The sequence below is a fragment of the Sander vitreus genome, chromosome 4 (assembly GCF_031162955.1).
Source record: "Sander vitreus isolate 19-12246 chromosome 4, sanVit1, whole genome shotgun sequence".
Taxonomy (NCBI): domain Eukaryota; kingdom Metazoa; phylum Chordata; class Actinopteri; order Perciformes; family Percidae; genus Sander; species Sander vitreus.
Genome location: NC_135858.1, coordinates 7,883,407 through 7,903,353, shown reverse-complemented (window position 1 = coordinate 7,903,353; position 19,947 = coordinate 7,883,407). Strand labels below are relative to the sequence as shown.

Sequence of the window (19,947 nt, the reverse complement as noted above, 5' to 3'; positions counted from 1 at the left end):
TTTCATCATTAAACAAACGTTAACATCCACAAATCTGCCAAATATAGGCTATATATGGCTATTGTTAATTTAAGAGTTTAAACAGCGTTAAATTAATTACATCATGCTCACTAACTTAAAGTGCCCATATTATGAAAAAAACACTTTCTGGGATTTGGGGTGTTCTTTTGTGCTTCCACACGCATACAAACTTTGAAAAAAATCCATCCATGCTGTTTTGAGTGAGATACGGTTTCTGAATGTGTCAGTCTCTGGGTGAGCTGTTCAAAATCGGCTTGTGACGTCACAAGCCAAAACGAGCTGGCTAACCGCAACCGTTAGCTCGTAGCGTTAGCATGCTAGCATGCTACCTCGTTCTCAATAGCAAAGCACTGCTACAACACAAGTTCACCATAATATACAAAAGAACTACTTCCATGTGCGCCCTCATTTAGAAGTCTCCCAGCTAATCCTGCCTTGTAACTGACCGCTAGCTAGTTGACATGATCTACATCTGAGCTACTGCAGGTGCGAGTGCAATCAAAGATAGTACAGAAGAAGAAGAAAAGAGGTCTCACTCTGTAGCTAAAACAGAGACCAGCTGAAAAGAGGATCTGCGACAACAAAAATAGGGTGTTTTTTTGAAAATTAATCCATGTAAACCTATTCTGGTACAACCTTAAAATACAATTATGAACCTGAAAATGAGCATAATATGGGCGCTTTAACCGTGACTTCCTTTAGAAAATAATTCACAATTTCCTATTCTTAACATCTGAAATCACCGTTGGACACGCCCGGGCATGAGAAGGGAGGTCTCAAGGCTGCAGGAATACACTCTTGGAACTTTGGTTAGGGTTAGGTCTGTATCCAGAAAAACAATGATCGGTAAATATTGATGCCAGACCCATACCAACTGTTCAGAGCTTTTAATTTGGACAACAAGGATTAAACCAATGTTAAAATGACATCAAATCCAAGGCCTGGCTGGTAAAACCAGCCAACTAGTAAGAGTTGAGGAGTGAGAGACAGATGGAGGGAAACGGGGCAAAAAGAAAAGTCAAGCTATCAACTCAAGTCACCCTCAATATAAGGATTCACAGATGCGGGAGACCAAAGTTACAAAAACCTTAATTCTTCTAAAATAAAAAAAGGCCTTTGCCATGGAAATGATGTGTATAATCTATGTACATCATTATCAGTTCATGTATGCATACAAAAAAATCCACATCACAAGATGCTTGTGTTCAAGTATATTCACCAACTTCATCTCCATGATTTAGCATTCTCATCTTTCCACATTTTTTTTTTTGAAATAAAATGTCCTTCAAAATAAAAAAAATGCAGAAAACCACATTTATGTCCTACCAATACATATATACTGTATAAATACATACATAAATATATTTTACATACAACAGCCATAAATTTGAAAAGGGGATATACAGAGCAAAAGGGAGGGAGTGGTAGTGTGTGTGTTTTAGCTTGTGTTGTAAAATGGTTTGTCCCTCAAATATCACATCAGGTGTGGTGTTGGTGTCTGTGTCCATGCACACGCGCACACACACACACACACACACACACACTCTGTAGATGTAGCCATCTTAGTTGGCCCAGTAGGGGGAGCTGCCGTAGCTCGACTTGTTGACTTGGCTCTTCTGTTGCAGGCTGCTGGACTGGCCACGCTGGCTAGGACCACCCTGAACATTGAAAGACACGAGTGTAAGCATCTGAGATACTCACTGCTAAAACCTGTGCAACAACAAAAGATCTGCGGGTGTTACCTGTCCATCCTGAGCTAAATGGTGATGCAGCAGCTGCGAGTGTGGTTGCTGGTGAGGCAGGATGTGGAGGAATGGGGCCGGTGCATAGCCTCCAGGAGCTGCTCCAGGGTTCAGAGGCCCTGGACCCCCCAGTGCTGATGGCAGACTGAAGGGAGGGGGGGTCCCTGCATGGAAACCCTGCTTATCAAAAGACTGCAAATGAAGGATGAGGGACAAATTCAACTCAAAACTTGATATAAACAATAACTACACAGCAAGACAACAGGGTGGGTGGATAGTTGAGTGGATCGTGTTTGAGGCTCACCTGGGTCTTATTGTAAACACTTCCGCTGATGTCCGGCACACCCGAGTTACTGGAGGTCACCGAGACGCCTAGCACAATGACAGCAGCAACGTTTACAGATTATAATTCCCAACGACTTTAAAAATCCAAATTAAGATGTCAGATACAGCGGGTGTTTTTTTCTTCTTACCTTTCCCAGGTCCAGAAGCAGCAGATTTGGCTTGTGCCTGTGAGGAGGAGTTGTATCCTTTGCTGTAGTCCACTCCTGCTGGCCCCACTGTCAGCTCCTCATACCCTGGACAGGAAAGAAAAGTTTAGTGTTCAAACAATACACACTACTTCCTGTGCAAACAAAATCCACACAATATAATAATATTAATTGGGGAATCATTTAACCAAAAATAATGCAATTCATTTCCCAAATGAATGTGAATACTATTTTGAAGGTATGTTAATTGGTGTGCTCACTAACCTGAGCTGAAGGTGTGCTGGCCGTAACCGCTGGGCTGCTGCGGTGTCTGCTGCTGGAAGGGGCTAGCTGAGGGGTTTCCCAGACCAAGGCCCATACTGTGCTGCTTGGCCGAGGCTGGTCCCGGACCCCCGGGAGGAACAAACATGGTGTGGCCATACTGGAAGGCAGCAGCACTGGGTACGGCTCCGGGCACTCCAGCGTAGTAAGGCAGGCCTGTGTAGCTGTAGCCTGGAGGCAGAAAGGCCTGCTGACTGCTATGGTGCTGCGGCTGGCCCTGGGGCTGGGCCTGAGGAGGCTGGGCCTGGCTCTGTCCTTGGCTCTGGCCCTGGCCCTGTGGAGGCTGCGGGGCTGCCAGGCTTGTGGGGGGTGCCGGGGAGGTGGAGTCGTTCCTGCCAAACTTTGTGACTTCACCTGACAAACCATTGAGATGTCAGGTGATAACAAACATGGGATTTAAGGATTCTGGACAAGGCCAGCAAAGGGTGAATGTTCTTTACCTGAGTAGGGGTTGTTGGCTAGGCTCCCATCTCTACCAGAGAGAGTCGCTGTGGGGCCAGGGAATGTGATTCCATAGTAATCCTGCAAAGAGGGCTAAACGGACATGAGAGGATCAGGAGAAGAGCCACACAACAACCAAACAAGTGAGTACTAGAGAAGAAGTGAGGAGCTGTCCCAAGAATGTGTTTATGAGGCTCACCATTGGCAGTCTGGACTGGAGCACATGGAGGTCTTCGTAACCATAGATCTGCTGAGAAATACAACAAACCGGTAGTCAGCTGGAGAAGCTGCAAAATGTGTCAACATCAAAATGTCTATACAGTCACTTTGTACTCTTTAATGAAAGACTGCATCTTTATCAGTTCTCTGATGACAGTTGAACTGAAGGGATTGGCAAATATCGTGATTTGTGTTTACCCATTTAAAAGTAGCCTACAATGATTCTTGATCCAGAGGGGCTACTTACTGGGTATGCTGGCAGCAGCCCCCCAGGGCCCATGATATACTGGTTGGGCAGTAGAGGAGGCACTCCCTGGGACAAGTTAGGAGGAGCTTTACCTGTAAACACAACAAAAACACTTTTTGTTGTTGTTGGAAGAAACAGCAACAATTCCAACTATTTGGGCTATTATCAAGAACAGAGCACAAACAATGAGTGAAAGCATGTCTGGTGTGTGTGTGTGTGTGTGTGTGTGTGTGTGTGTGTGTGTGTGTGTGTGTGTGTGTACCAGTAGAGGAGGAGAGCAGGGGTGTGGTCCTCGGTGCAGAGAGGTTGGACGTGGCAGTAGCTCCATTGGAGCCAAGTCCCAGCGCTGTGCTGGCGGCAATGGCAGCAGAGTGAAGTCCACTGATGCCAACGATACCAGCGACAGTGCTGCTCATGTTGTTACCCATGCTGGCCAGGTGGCTGATGCCACTGCTGCTACTGTTGCTGCTGTTGTGGGTTGAGTGGAGTGCTGAGGGCTGCGATGACGAGTAGGAGCCAGTGGAAGGAGCCAGAGAGTTCACACTGCTGTTGTCAACACTGGTGTACTGAGGACAGAGAGGACGGAGGACATCGGTTACATTTGAAATACAATATATTTTTCAGGTTTCATTTGGCAATGCTTGCATAGAATTAGTTTGAGAAGCGCGCCGGATGTCAAGCTTTAACCCAACCGGTAAGCCATGTGGCATGTAACAGAGTCAGCTGTTCGGTTACATAACATACACATAATGAGTCATCACACAGAAGGTTTTAGAAATCATGCTTGTGGAAGACGAGACAGGTACTTACAGTGAGAGAGCTGGAGCCCAGAGCTGAAACTGAGGAATGACTGCTGACATGGCTGTAGAGGGAAGGCAGAGAGGATCAGTGTACCACACCCACACCCCCACACCCACCCACACATTAAAAACACGTTCTGTAACAGTAAATTCAACTTTCCAATGAATTTCAAGGTTCCTTTTTTTTTTTTTTACATTGTCAAAGCTGGTCATCAGTCTGCCATGTGTGAGTTTGTCACCTGTTGAGTGAGTTGAGATGGCTGGCTGAGGGCAGGTCCTGTGCCAGGTTGGAGAGCGTGGTGGAACTGTGTGCAGGCAGGGTAGAGGGTAAGAGGGAGGAAGGTGCGGAGGTTCCATTGGTGATGTTCATTGACGGCGACTCTGGCTTCGGTGTGGAGGATGCTGATGAAGCTGAGTGGGAAGGAGTAGGAAAGAAAAGCTCTTTATTTGTAATAGACTCAAAATACCAAAGCCCAAGAAAGATGGCTGTTGGTAGACATTTACAATAGAAGGTATACACTGAACAAATAAAATCAGTAGTGGGTAACTTACTGTCCAGAGCAGCAGAGGTCCTTACACCATTCAGACCATTCTAGTAATAAGAAAAACACAGCTCAGTGTCAGCGTAACAGATCGAGACGACTATCATATATATATATATATATGTAGCAAACATACACAGTACGAACAAGACATCATTGAACATCGCAGACTTGAATTACATACGAGATGACCATATAAAAAAACGGGGAAATCGAAACTTAAAAACAGGATTCATGCTATTCCTATAATGTTTGCTAATGGGAATCGGAATATTGGAATTTGAATGATTTCTCATCTCTATCAACTACAAAAGGTTAAAACCCCCTAAAAGGCAGGATGAGATTGGCCATTTCTACTCACCATGACTGGCCCCGTGGCCTCTTTGCTCTGGGAAAAGGCCAGTCGTGTGTGAGGTGGCATGGTGCCATCGTAACTTCCCCCCACTGTGGAGAAGTGAGAGGAGGAGGGTACAGAGGAGGAAGTGGTGGAGGCTGTCGAAGAACAGGAGGGAGGATTGGAAGAGTTGGCAGTCCCTAATGAGGAAGGAGTGAGGGTGGGCAACGGCACAGAGGAGTGATACCCTGGCTCTGATGAGGACAGGGGCAGAGGCAGGGCAACGGAGAGAGGGCTGCCCAGCGACTCACTGCAAGACAACAGCAGGGAGAGAAGAACAAGTTATTAGATTAAAAAAAAGTGCACGTTTTAGAATGAAACTCTTCAAATGTATGGCGTTATATATGTGCCTCATTCCTGAGTGAGTACTTGTATGTTTTGAGCACAGAGAACTATTTTGCAAGCACATTACATTCAATTTTGAACAGAAATTAACACTCGCAAAAAATAATTTCGTTTGAGCAAACAAAAACCTATTCCATGCTCAATAAATGTATTTGCATGTTTGCTATTATCCATATTACCATGCAATAATAACCCCTCTCATGCAGTTTACTCATGTGCCCTCTCAAAAACTCTCTGGACATGACCTTTAATTCTCCGATTGGTTGGTTTTGTGGCACACTTGTAACACTGTGAAAATGTTAGCGAGTGTGCCAAGAGTTGAGCGCGCACAGAGTGAAGAGGTTGAGATCGAGGGAGACATGACCTGCGCGCAGCAGCGTCTACCTGTGCGCAGAGAGAGTTTTTGAGAGGGCACATGAGTAAACTGCGTGAGAGGGGTTATTATTGCACGTTAATACGGATAATAGAAATGATTTTTTGCGAGTGTTAACTTCTGTTCAAAATGTAATGCAAAATATAGTTCTCTGTGCTCAAAACATACAATTACTCGCTCAGGAATGAGGCACATATATACACGCCATACAAATGCAAAGTTTCTATATTAATATATACAAAAGAGATGGAACTAGTCAGTCAGCAGTGACAGTACCTGAGCGGTTTGGAGTACAGACTCGTCTGGCTCTGTGTTCCTGGTCCCTTTGAAGGTAGTGCAGGGCAAGGGGCCGGTGTGGACTCCCTGGATGCCGCACTCACGCAATTGTCCACAACTCCAAACTCTGGCATCGCCGACTCCGAGCCAAAGTCTAAAGCTCCGAATTGGAGGTTTAGCCCAGGGATGTCAGCCGAGCCTGGCATCTCTACTGCTGTGGAGGGGATCTACCGGGAGCGAGGGAACACAGTCAGGTTTCAGGACTATGATTTTAAGTTCATAAACCTACTTGTATTTGGTAATTTACAAAAGGTTTACTAAAATACATGCACTGTTGCCTTGACAATCAACATGTCCATCTCAGACCCACACAGGTCAGTGATAACCTTTAGAGACAGAGGTTTGAGTTTGAAAACACTGGAGCCAAGTTTAAAAGCAGACATATGTACATTGGATTGTAATTGCAACTTTCCGTCCATCAACATAAACCCCTTACTTTCGACGTGGGAGGTATCCTTCGTTTCTGGGCTTTGAGCTGTGCCCGTTGCTGCTGTGGAGTACTGCCGCCCTGAGGGTCCAGCCCTGTGCCAGGGGCAGGAGGTTTAGCACCAGTAACCGCCATCACCAGGCCTGTCTGTGCTGGTGAGCTGGTGTGGTGGGGAGCAGGCGAGGCTGAAGCAGGGGGAGTTTGTTGTTGCGATGGAGGACTAGGTTGACGTGCCAGAGGCAAGGAGGGGCCGGTGTGCCTCTGAACCAGCTGGCTCAGCACAAGAGAAGGCTCTGGCTGCAGGCCAAACTCACCTGCAGCTCCAGACACACAACAAAACACAGGACAAGGTTTTTGAATAAATATACATGCCCATTAATAACGTGATAGAAACTGAAAACTTGTGCATAGCTGCTATGACGTCCGACACTTCAACACTTACGGCTGAACTGTGAGGACAGCGAGGTGGATTCTGAAAGCTTAATGTCCCAGCTAGATGAGGAGGGTGGAGGTACAGGTGCTCCCAGGCCTGGCAGTCGGCCAATGGAGGTGTTGCTTCCTTGGGTGCTGGCAGGAGGTGCGGCCTGGGATGAGGGTAGCGGACCCAAGCCAGGACCCTTCAGCTGTTCCAGTATCTGAGCTCCAGCGCTGGGCTGAGTCCTTTTGGCCTGGCCCAAGTCCCCGAAACCAGCTCCCAGAACTGACGACTGGCACATACAAGAGGAGAGAGCGTAATGTCCAATTTTCTCTGTATGCATTTATTTACATTGATAAATGAAAAATAAAGGGTGCTGAGTATCAAAAGCAACTTTTTTTTATTTTATATATTATATATATATATATATATATATATATATATATATATATATATATATATATATATATATATATATATATATATATTTTATTTTTTTTACCAGAGCAGCATGAGCATAGCTTGTGCTACTGGTGGCGTTGCGGCTGTGGGGCGGCTGCTGTTGCGGTGGCTGGTGGTGGTGGGAGTTGGTGAAGACCAGACTCTGAGAGGAAGAGGACGAAGGTGGTTCTCTTCCTCCAACCACAGGCTTCTGCAGCAGAGAGGCGAGGTCCAGACTAACACATAAACCGTTGGTAAGTCAATTAGAAAATGCTTGTAGGAAACCAAGTCAAAAGGTTGCCAATGTAATGTGTTCTAAACAAATACAAGTAAATCCCGTATGGCATTGATTGATCCCCAGACACTGTATGCGTCTGTCCACCGCTCCCAATGCTTAGGATTGGTTAAATGCTGGGATTGAATTTCACTACACTGTACTGTACGATTGTATGTGACAAATAATAAAGTTTCTTCTTCTTATTATTTTTCCATTGCCAATATAACTTTACACTATGTAAATTTACAGCATGTACAAATATACCAAAAGTGAAGTTACTCCTACATTGCTGACAGACTTTTAGAATAGAGGGAACGGAACTTACCGAGCACTTTGTCGGTAATTGTTGTGAAATTAAATGACACTGTAATAAGAGATCGGGGCCAATGTATGATGTTATGATTGAGCCAGTTACTTACCTTTGCCCAGGTGTGATGTGATTCTCAGCAGCAGGTGCACATGAGGAGGTGAAAACTTTGGTCTCTGAGAGCTGCAGGAACAAACAAGGAGACAGAAGTGTTTTAAATATACACCACAAAACATTTTATTGTGATTGACAGAGTATTGTATACAGCCCTGTAATTGTGTCAACTCACACTAACATCCTCACTCCACTCCTCAGATGCCCAGTCTTCCATGGTATGCCTCCAAGTAACTAGAAAGCAACCAATAAATAGTCACAAAGTTCAAATACAGGTGGGATAAGTAGTTAAACACGATGCAGGATGCCTGCAGCTAATGCACATTTGCATAAAAGCTACACAGTACTGTCTGCTCAATACACTGAATGTTTGTGTTCACCACAGAAGAGCTTTTCCAGGTATAGAGTGACATATCTGCTCTGATGAGCTCACCTGTCCCATCTGTGCTGTTGTTGGCCACTGTATCCCACACCTCAGTTTGTGTGGTCCCTGAACCAGCCTCTGAGGTATAGTCTGCTGGATTGAAGATCCTGGGGAAGAGTCATGGAGAGGTATATGTAGTTACACAGAAATAAACTGAAGGGGCAGGTAGTGGATGACAGATGTAGTAAATTAATTTCCTAATAAACAATGTCTGGAGTAATAATGCTAAGTATACTATTCATTGGGCAAAGCTCCCATTAATAAAAGGGATACGTTAGGCCGGCCACACACTGGCTGCGTGGCGTGAGCGTGGCTGCGTAGATTTTTCGATGTCTTTTCACACCAGAAACATAGCCTTGTCTCTACACATGTATGTTTCTCATTGATTTACTGCACTAAAGCAGTAGTATACTTCATGTTAAACATAAATATATACTGATTTAATTACAGCAAAGACAACGTCAGCAGTATTGATGGCAAAATAGGCTACAGAATATTTCGTTCTGTATTGACAGGTGCAATATTTGAAAATCGATAATTATTTATTATTATTTTTTTAAATTACATTTATATCTGCATTTATGTCAAAACCTAGAGACTTTCAAACATCAAAATGTCACTTATTAAATGTATTCATGTCAAAACAACATATAAACATCTTTTCCTATTCTATTTTGCCTGGAAATGCTTCCAACACGCTTGCGTGTCACGTGAAAAATAGGCGTTGCTTCTATTTCTAGCATGCACGTGTTTTCGGCGCGGCTTGAGATGCACCTGAGACATGCGTGTCACGCAGGCAGTGTGCAAGCTCTAACCTGTTAACATGGGAGCCGAAATAAAAACGGACACGCCACGCAGCTGACACGCGCTCACGCCACGCGCTCACACCACGCGCTCACGCCACGCACCAAGTGTGAAGCCGGTCTTATTGCTTTCTGGCCTTTGGGTTTCTGCTGCTGCGTAGAGGCTGAGGTTTATTTTTTATTTTAATCAGATACCACATCCTAATGGGACTGGTGACTAAAGACTCTCAATCTTTTAGGACCAAACACAGGGTTATGGAAATAAATTCCAAATTCAGCTGCAAGAAAAAGGCCCCACTTGCACTCAGAAAAAACTTGCCTGAAAAACACTCCGTTACTAATTCATTTACACCTAAAAGTATGTGAAAACGCCTGTGAGTGAGTGTGCGTGCTTGCGTGTTGCCCCCATACCCCATGCCCTGGGCTGAGAACCGGCTCCCTGGTGGTCCTCTGCCTCTACCTCCAGATCCTGCATAACATTCATCCAAAAGTTAACAACATCCACTCCAGTGTTGGACGTACTGACAAGTGTTTTAATATATATATGCAACTGCTTACCTCGGCCACCACCTCTAGCCCTCCGACCTCGATCTGAACACCTGTCCACTGGCGTCACCTCCACACCATTCTCCTCTGGACGTGCTGCACGTGTACAAACACACGTGCATTTAAAAATGAGAAAAGACTCCACATTAGTAACATTATTATGTAATAAAACATACTGATACTATGGCCACTATGTGAAGATGAGAAGACTCCATACCCTGTCGGCTGCGACTGGCCCCCCTGCCCTTGCGGTTGGCAGCCGCACGGCCCTTGCTAGCCTCCCTCTCTCCTTTCTTCTCCCTGTTTTCCTTGTTCTCCTTGCTGTCTGATGGACCCTCCTTCACCAGGGGCTTCTTCTTCCCTACCGTCTCCCATGAGGTCTAAAAAACACAGAACAGGAAAAATACAGGACAGACATGAAAGAAAAAGAATACAAAAAAGAACTACTACAGGACACTATACAAACATTTCTCAAAAGCAGTTACAGAAAAGCTGCGATGTTGGCTTATTTTTTGAATTATATAGTCTGTATATCTGTCTGTCAATCATGTAACCAGCGATCAGACTTTGAGGCGGTGTGAGAGTCCTGTACAGTAAACAGGAAACATCACTGCCCCACGTTTTAAAACACTTTGAGGGTAGAAAACGAAACACAAGCACTACACTGCCCAGGAGTTTGTGTAACAGCTGACTGTTTTCTGTAACAACAAAGCAGAAAAGTCGGCGCTTTTCTTTCTCCAGTGAAATGGAGCTGCCTTCAAGTGCCGTCGGAAACGTCGAGAACTATAAACGATCTGACAGAAAAGAGTAATTGTAAAATATAAAGTCTACTTGTGCTACACTGGGGGGTTAAATAACACAACAGGGCATCACGCAAATGGGCCATTTGTGGGCCACTCCCACACCGCAGCACCAGCCTACGGCAAATCGCCGGATCCCCTTTTGCTGATGTGAACGCAGCCTATGTACGTGTATGTGTTTTGTGAGAAAAACACATCAGATGAAGACTTGTAACTGGTAAGATATTCAATATTAAAAACACCTCAGAACAAAATTAAGGGTACGAGAACAAACTGATTTTAACTATACAGTCAATTAAATTAGTGTGTTAATTATTTAATTGGCCACTCTTCTCTTGTGCTACACCTCACCTCACAGCATAGGAAAACTCACTCAGTAACCATTCCTTTCGTTTATGACTTAGTTAAAATCTTAAAGAGTCCTGTAGAAGTAGATGTAATCAAAGGGTTGCAGTATATACCATAACAGTAGAGACTAGGGCTGCACAATATTTTATTTTTTGATCGTCATTGCGATATCAACTGTCACAACATTGCGAAAGTCTGCGACATATCGCAGACTTTTGGTGTTAGTTGAAAGAAAATTTCAGTAGAAGACTACACTGTAACTGTTATTCTTTTTTTTTTTGAGTGCTGCCTTTTACATTCAATTCAATGTTCAATTTGTCCAATAAAAGAAGGTTAGAAATGTTTTTCTTCTACAAGCAATGTATTGTATTTTAGCTGAATAATGAAAGCAGCAGAAATGCAGAACTGAGTACACTTAAAATATTTGTTCATTTATCGCAAGTAATATCGTTATCGCGATATTAAACAACATTATCACATATCGCATATTTTCCTCATATCGTGCAGCTCTAGTAGAGACTTCCACTTAAAAAAGGGAGAAAACCAGCCATTTGCTATTTTTGGATTTCCACAAAAACCAAAACAACCAGGGTCACTGGCTGGCTGGCTGCCCTACAGCCTTTCCTCGCCATCTGTGCAGAAATGTTGGGACACTCACTCAGACTCGCAACACACAGAACAACACTCATGTGTTTGCTGGACATTTAGTAGCCCGTTCAACTTTGCACTCTGAGCAGAAGAGGGAAAAGTGTGTACAATGGTGTGCCTTCATTCTAAAAGTCCCTGATGTTAGAAATCGCAAACTGACTAACTGTCAGTGTGGCAAATGACAGCCCAGAGACTGATTTTATGGAATTTATTTTGACCACCATATGCAGAACAACCTTTTGTTGTTGTTTATCTTCTACGCATGTTACATAATCCAGTGGTGATGTGCCAGTATCCTTTATTTATTTATATTTTACTAAGAAAAAAGGGGCAAAGAGCGATGTAAAACATCTTTCTGTACTTTTTCCTTGTTTGTTTTTGTGCTGAATATGGACCTGCGCTATCTAAACAGGTTGTGTTTCAGCTGCGTTTTTCACTTATCTGTCTCACACACTTCTGACAGAAAAAGATTATTTTTCAGTCAATACAGCTGCCTTCACAGTGGCTTTGCATTGTGCTTTACATGTGTTTTAAAAGAGAAGCTACAGTGATTGTGAATTGGGCTTGGAGCGCTACACAGCACTATTCTACCTGAGAACATCATGTGTGTCAGGCGAGCATGCTGTCATCAAGCTTAAACAATCCTTTTTATTCTCATCCAGCTTGTTTGGTTCTGTGAAAGCAGTTTGTGGATTAATTTGTTAATCCTGACTTCATTTATCTTTTAACAGTCAGAATCTTTGTTGCCAGGTCAATCTAAATTATGATACTTATAATTTCACAATAACCACTGAATTATATAAACACTATCATTATAATAAATAAAAAAAATGATAGTGAACCATTTGTATTTGTTTGTGTAATGTAGTTCACAGTAAAATGTTTTGGTCATGATCCAGCTAAATGTCAAGCCTGCACTTTTGCAAGTTTGGACTGAAGTACTTATTGTTCTGATAACACTTCCAGATTGTTTTTTGTAAGATTATTTTTTTCGGGCATTTCCTCCTTTTAATAGATAGGACAGCTCAGACATGAAAGGGGAGAGAGAGGGGGAAGACATGCAGGAAACTGTCACAGGTCGGACTGGACCTTCTGCGTCGAGGAATATACCTCTGCATATGTGTGCCTGCTCTACCAACAGAGCTAACATCTTCCAGATTCATTTTGAACAAGCTTCCGACAAGCAAAAATAAATAAATAAATCCATCCATCCATCCATCTTCATCCGCTTATCCGGGGTCGGGTCGCGGGGGTAGCAGCTCCAGCAGGGGACCCCAAACTTCCCTTTCCCGGGCCACATTAACCAGCTCCGACTGGGGGATCCCGAGGCGTTCCCAGGCCAGGTTAGAGATATAATCCCTCCACCTAGTCCTGGGTCTCCCCCGAGGCCTCCTCCCAGCTGGACGTGCCTGGAACACCTCCCTAGGGAGGCGCCCAGGGGGCATCCTTACCAGATGCCCGAACCACCTCAACTGGCTCCTTTCGACGCAAAGGAGCAGCGGCTCTACTCCGAGCTCCTCACGGATAACTGAGCTTCTCACCCTATCTCTAAGGTAGACGCCAGCTACCCTCCTGAGGAAACCCATTTCGGCCGCTTGAACCCTGGATCTTGTTCTTTCGGTCATGACCCAGCCTTCATGACCATAGGTGAGGGTAGGAACAAAAACTGACCGGTAGATTGAGAGCTTTGCCTTCTGGCTCAGCTCTCTTTTCGTCACAACGGTGCGATAAATCATACATAAATAAATAAATAGTCAAAATTCTAATCTGTTATCCACGCACAAAGAACAGGGCGCTGGTCTGAGATCTGTTGTGTAGTTTGTGCACCCTCACATCAACATGCCAACAGTCTGAAACAAAAAACGTATTGTGGTGTGAGCAGCACAGCAACTCAGATATATTTCCAAAGTCTTGTAGCACAAGGTTTAAGCTGTGGCGCTGAGCCAACATGCACAATACCAGGATCACGAAACTAGCTGAGATACAGTAAATGGAATTCAGCCATCATTAAGGTTGTTAATTACACCTGTGCTTTTATTACTGACACATGTCAACAAAAGGTCTATTTGATTTTCTTTGGTAGCATTAGTACAATTTAAAATCTAGACCATAATGATTACTCTCACTTATTTTCACAGTTTATGCTGTTGTTTTTACCCTGTGCTCATACAATTTAAATCACACATCTCAGTAAAAACAGCTATCAGACAGAGCTGCTGCATATTCTGCCTTCCAAGCAAAATAAATCTATTCACATTATCTGAAATTGCAAAAATGAAAATGGTGAAAATAAGTGAAGTTTAAGAGGAGATTAAATGAGACAACGTAATTTACCATGTCCGAGGTGCTCTCCAGCAGAAAGTTGATGGCTCTGCTAACATCTTCGTTGCAGTCGTGGAGTGCTACCATGCACTCATCCTGGTTCTTCCCAGTCACCTCCATCAGCTAGGGAAAGCGACAAACACACAGCATATTAGAAAATGTCTAGTAGTCAACAAAAGGTGTACCAATGACAAAATACACCACACAACAGTACAAGTCCCAGTGGGACAAGAGGCCCTGTCTTGCACCCGGCGCAAGTGTCTTTGCTAGTTTAAGACCGACGCAGTTGTCAATTTCCCGTCCAGTGCCCACGTTGTTTAAGCAAATGCACCTGCGCCCATCTTTGTGCCCATGGGCGTGCTGGTCTTACAGGGAGGTGTGTTCAGGTGTATTCTTGGCGTATTGCTATCTTGAGGCAGCGGGAAGTGATCGCGCCACTGACCAACAAAAACCTGGTCTAAAGTCAATAGCGCAGCATTTCATTGTTATTTTAACAGCAAAATAGTAAAATGCGCCCAGGCTTGTGCACAGCGCGCGCACACTATGCTCGTTACACACACACACATGCAAAAGATTACAAATAAAAATATGACAGTGCAAATCTGCCATCATAATAGCAATGTGCCAAGGTACAAACGCGCCTGGCTTTTAAAGGGAATGGGAGCTGACACTCTGATTGGTTTATTGCACGATTGGTTTATTACGCCCAAAACACACCTATGAATTAATGAAGACACTAAGTGTCGTTTCAACCATGTGGCCGGCGCACTGACCCTTTTTTCCCACCGTCAAACTAGCAAAAGTGGATTTGGACACGCCCTAAACGGACCTGCGCCATGTGCTTCACACCGTGCGCTTAGATCGTTAAAATAGGGCCCAAGGTGTCCCATTGCATCAAATATGCATTTTTCATGTGTCCACAGAGTACTGGAGGCATGGAGGAATGACAGCATGCCCTAAATTGTACTGTAGTAGCTAATAAAGGCAAAGTGTTCATCACCTGGTTAACTTTGTCCTCAAAGTCAGCATCATTCTTGTCATAGATCACTTGGGCAAGCCGGATCTGCTCAGCAGTAGCCTGCAACACAGAGAATATTGGGTAAAATGTTTGTTAACAGGAGAAAAAAAAAGGGGAGAACAAAATATATACTCCATCGCAGATTATTATGTATGCCGGTAAAATGAAATGCAATAAATGTAACAGCTCAAGTAAGGCTGGGCAATATTTCTTTTTAAATTTCAGATTTTTTCACACCAAACCAGATTTACAATTGTAATTGGGGTTTTTTCTTCTTAAAAACTAACTACAAAAAGACAAATGAATTATTCAAATAAGTTTTGATTTATTTTTTAAATTACATGCCGACTTATTGGGACTTTAGCTTATTCACAGTAACCCCCACAGTTAGACAAGTCGATACATACCCTTCTCATCTCCGTGCGTGTTGTAACTCTGACGCCCCCAGCGCTAGCTAAGCCTAGCACAGATCCTGAAGGTAACCGGCTCCATCTAGCCTACTGCTCCCAATAAGTGACAAAATAACGGTTATAATGAATAATGAAATATTATAAGATACAAGGTCACTATGCTTTTACTATCTAGTAATTGTTGACTCCATTACTCCAAATCTGAGCGAACTCTCTGCTCCTCACCATGGGGCTTCAGGTGCTGCTAGCAAATCACTCCGCCCAAGTAGCAGAAGTAGCAGTGCTTCGCCTTTCTGAGAATATAGTTCCCAGTTTTTATACGGTTAGAAGATGCTGTGTCTCATGTGACCTTTTTATTTGTATACCCTGTGACTATACAAATCACAACATGTAATCAGGAACATGTTGCCGTTATTTTGTCACTTATTCGGAGCAGTAGGCTAGTTGGAACCGGTTACCTTCAGGATCTGTGCTAGCGCTGGGGGCGTCAGACAGAGTTACAACACGCACGGAGATGAGAAGGGTATGTATCGACCTGTCTAACTCTGGGGGTTACGGTGAATAAGCTAAAGTCCCAATAAGTCGGCGTGTTCCTTTAACAAAAAAAAACAATTATCAAAAGCAAACAGAGAAAGATTAATTTCCCCTATAGGGAGTAATAAAGCACAAACCTAACTTATCACCAAACAAATAAATAAAAGGTGCCTCTTAAAAAAAATTTATTTTGTCCCTGAAGATAAAAAACATGACATTATGGCGAGTAGGGCATCTCTGCAGACCGGACACTTTGAAAGATTCCCCGATTTGTATCGGTCGCTGAACATTTAAACGACTTAAAGGGTATACCAGATACAATTTGGGATGGACTCATGATGCATCGTTTTTAACATGTTATCATCGGTTTATTCATATTAGCAGTAGTAGTATACATTCCTTGACATGTAGGAGGAAGAGCTACACGTTCCACAAATCGCTACAAATCGTCGACAGCTTCCCTTTACCTGTACGCTCTGCCATTTCTCCTCACCTCTTAAAATGTATCTTTTATGTATTGAATTGTTGGCAATGCTTCAAGATGCGTATTTCATTGGCCTCAGACCAGAGATGCACATCCCTACTCCACATGAGTCTTGATTGACCACTTGTGATCAGATCTTACTACTCTGCTCTATATGCAGATCAACACGTAGTAAACACATAATACAGCAGACATTGCAACGTAAGATTACAGGATTGTCTGTAGTAGTATCGTACATATTCGTGAATTTGGGTATATTTTATGAACCTAAAATATAAGGTTATTGTCTACCGGCGGTACCCTGGCGTTGGCGGTGCACAGTGCTTCAGAAAGCCGGGGATTAGAGCATACGGTTGGGTGTCAGATCTGTGCAGAGCACTAGAACAGAAACAATAACATCACTGACACTACGTTACTATGAACTTACGGGAGCTCAGGGGGTTTCGTACCGGAATTACACAATAATATAATAATGTTCGGTTTTAAATTACACGGCCATTGAAGTATTAATTGTGCCTCCTATTGTCACTATTAAAATGTAGGCTAATAATAAATAAATAAAATCCTTTTCAATATTGACCAAGGAGGTCTCCAGCCATAATGTGTGCACTGTGGTTTTGTTGGCAAGGGTAGTTGTGTGCACACTGGTGTTTTGCCTCACAATTTCTGATGCTTAGAGAAGTGTGCTTTTTATAAGTTTCCACATGTTCATGTGGTCGTGGTGGCTCACCTGTATCTGTTTCTGTGGTTGCGATGTGTGAGTGGCAGCAGGCAGTGCTTTTTCCCGAGGGCCCCGGGCCTTGTCGCTGCCCAGCGAGCTCATCATATACAGTATATACAAAACTCTGTATGTACAAAATAGAAAAATCTGCAAAGAAAAATGGAAGGATGAGTGAAATCAACCAACAGTTCTTAAACCAGCAAAAGACAAATTCAGTTAATTTACAATGTTGCTAGCAGAGCCTCAATACTTAAATAAAAGTGTTTAATAACACAAATGTGTTGTCAGCATAGCTAAGCCTTATTGCACAATCACGAATACCGCACTTATGAAGGCTGTAAGACACAGAGTTGGCCTGGTGACACAACAGTATTGCTGAAAATCTAGGTCAAGGAGGGAGAGCAACCCAGTGTCCCCTTACAACAGCACAGACCACAGAGGGTGTGAAGTAGAACACTACACACCCTAACCCCACATCCTCTCTACATGCTAGATAGTATACAGAAACAACAATTATATGTATGTAACAATTATATATATTTCTGTTATTAAACACTTATTTAAGTATTGAAGCTCTGCTAGCAACATTGTAAATTAACTGAATGTGTTTGTCTTTTGCATTTTATTTCAGTTAGCCTAATAGCTGGTTTGATTTGCATTGAGAGATGATCTTATGGAAAGTACCCCATGCCAATCTCTAGGTATGGTGAAGGGTATGTGATGATGTGGGGCTATTTTAATTCCAAATGCCAAGGGAACTTTATCAGGATGCATAGTATCCTGGATCCATGAAATAACTGGCCTTTAAAAATAAAAATCTGCCTGCCTCTATGGGAATTTAACATAGGGGTGTACTTATGCCCCCTGTACTTTAAGGAAGAACATTTATTTATTTACGATACATTATTCATTCACAAACAAAATGGGTGTCCTTAAAGATTGGATTTTTCCTCATTTTTTTAATTAAGGCATTAAGATCAATTTGCAAAAGATGATTTTTTTATTCCTCTTTTTAGTCAACTTTAGCATGGGTGTCCTAATTTTTTCACATGACTGTATATATCACACAATTACTGCAGTAAAATACTAAATTCTTCTCTGTGTGTATTTGACAACTGAGTCATGTACAAGTTGTACATTGCTGCAAATTGGGTATGATACCACATAACCAAGCACTAATAATTTTCAATAGCAAATAAACACTTCTCACAACCATATTCACACAAACATGGCTTTATCCACCTACAGATACATGGAAAAGGTGATTGCGCAATACGTTGTAATGAAAAATACTGTAAATAGAGTTGCAAGCTGTAACTGTGGTGTACATTACTAGAATAATAACTACAGATATCCCTAGTGACCCATTTGTTTTTATGTCAGAGAACAATAGCAATCCAGTTTACAGTGCCTGAGTGACGTTAGCAAATGCACTGCTGCCATTGGCTGCTGGTCTGGACAAAGCTAATGCAAAAAGACGTTGTGACTTTAAGTGTAAATTCAGTGAAAAATCTCTTTTTATAACTGAGAAACCTACGGCAGCAGCTACAATTTGTATTTAATTAATCAAATATTAACATATCATTACAAGTACGACTCTTGACGGTCTTAAGAGATAAACAACAACAAAACAATCATTCTGTAACTCATCACAGTTATTTGGACATTGCTACATATATGACTAATCATATTCCAAGTTACACGTAACGTTACATGTTTACGTATATTAGCATCTACCTGGTTACAGCTAACTAACTAACACTTAGCTCCATCTTATTTTAGTAATAAAGCAAGCGGCGCGTTGTTTTGAACCAATGCTAACGTTAGCTGTTGCTGTCAGGTCACACTTATTTCTTGAGTCTTCATAATGGCACTAGCTAGCTATTTGATAACGGTTGACGTTGAATGTAGATCTTGCAAAAACAAATCAGATTTTCGTAGCGTCGTTTCCGACTCAACACTGACCGACTTGGAGCTCTTGGTACTAGGGTCCCTTTGTCCTCGCTAGCATGGACTCATGTTAGCTACTAACATGCTAATGCTGACACTATGCTGTCGATAACGTTACTGAACAAACGATGCAGCGGGGATGAAGCTAGCTAACGATGCTATCTAAATCTGGTCTAAACTGACAGACAGCCATCGTCCAACTGGCTTGCTGATGTATGTATTTATAAATTCGCTCAGTTATCTAACGACACTGGCAGTTACATCAGGCTTGCCCTCGACATCTACACAACAGGCTAGCCAGCCAACAACATAGCTGTGAAATCTAAAGAAAAAGGCCTCTCTCAGCAGACCACAATCCCATCCCGACATTGCTCGCCGGGAAACAAGACAACAGAAAAATTGCAAAAGACATCCCTCACAACCCCGTTTAAGCAAAACAACCAATCTAGCAACCAACTATTTCAGCGAAAACGCGCTTAAGTGTATGGTTTATACGCGCTGAAATACAGAAACTGAACTTGAGAAAAACATAAGAAAAATTGTGTTTTTATTACCTGCTAACACGATTCACTCGGCCAGCAGCAGACAAGGTGGTCACGTGACATGCGCTCGCGCTGCCGTGGTGGATGCTCTCTTCTTTAGGGAACTAACTTCCTAAAACGCTCAGCTCAAGTCATAGACTTTAT

General features: G+C 42.9%; 1 protein-coding gene across 4 annotated transcripts; it reads right to left on the bottom strand.

Moving 5' to 3' along the window:
• Positions 1 to 893: 893 nt before the first annotated feature.
• Positions 894 to 19,921, bottom strand: ubap2a (ubiquitin associated protein 2a). 4 transcript variants are annotated; one of them, XM_078248013.1, is made up of 27 exons: positions 19,816 to 19,921; positions 17,321 to 17,458; positions 15,145 to 15,222; positions 14,157 to 14,267; positions 10,244 to 10,406; positions 10,039 to 10,122; positions 9,892 to 9,949; positions 8,687 to 8,784; positions 8,429 to 8,487; positions 8,252 to 8,322; positions 7,617 to 7,791; positions 7,142 to 7,406; positions 6,709 to 7,013; positions 6,213 to 6,439; positions 5,186 to 5,468; positions 4,835 to 4,874; positions 4,522 to 4,693; positions 4,293 to 4,344; positions 3,745 to 4,048; positions 3,483 to 3,574; positions 3,216 to 3,266; positions 3,016 to 3,109; positions 2,519 to 2,929; positions 2,237 to 2,341; positions 2,068 to 2,135; positions 1,764 to 1,955; positions 894 to 1,679 (listed from the first exon to the last, which is right to left on the bottom strand). In XM_078248013.1, exons 2-27 carry the CDS (start codon positions 17,414 to 17,416, stop codon positions 1,584 to 1,586), a joined length of 3,750 nt encoding a protein of 1,249 aa, XP_078104139.1. In that variant the 5' UTR covers positions 17,417 to 17,458; positions 19,816 to 19,921; the 3' UTR covers positions 894 to 1,583. The 4 variants fall into 4 exon arrangements, with proteins under 4 accessions (XP_078104139.1, XP_078104143.1, XP_078104141.1 ...); XM_078248017.1 differs by having other exon boundaries at positions 1,764 to 1,940; XM_078248015.1 differs by having other exon boundaries at positions 3,216 to 3,263.
• Positions 19,922 to 19,947: the final 26 nt, after the last annotated feature.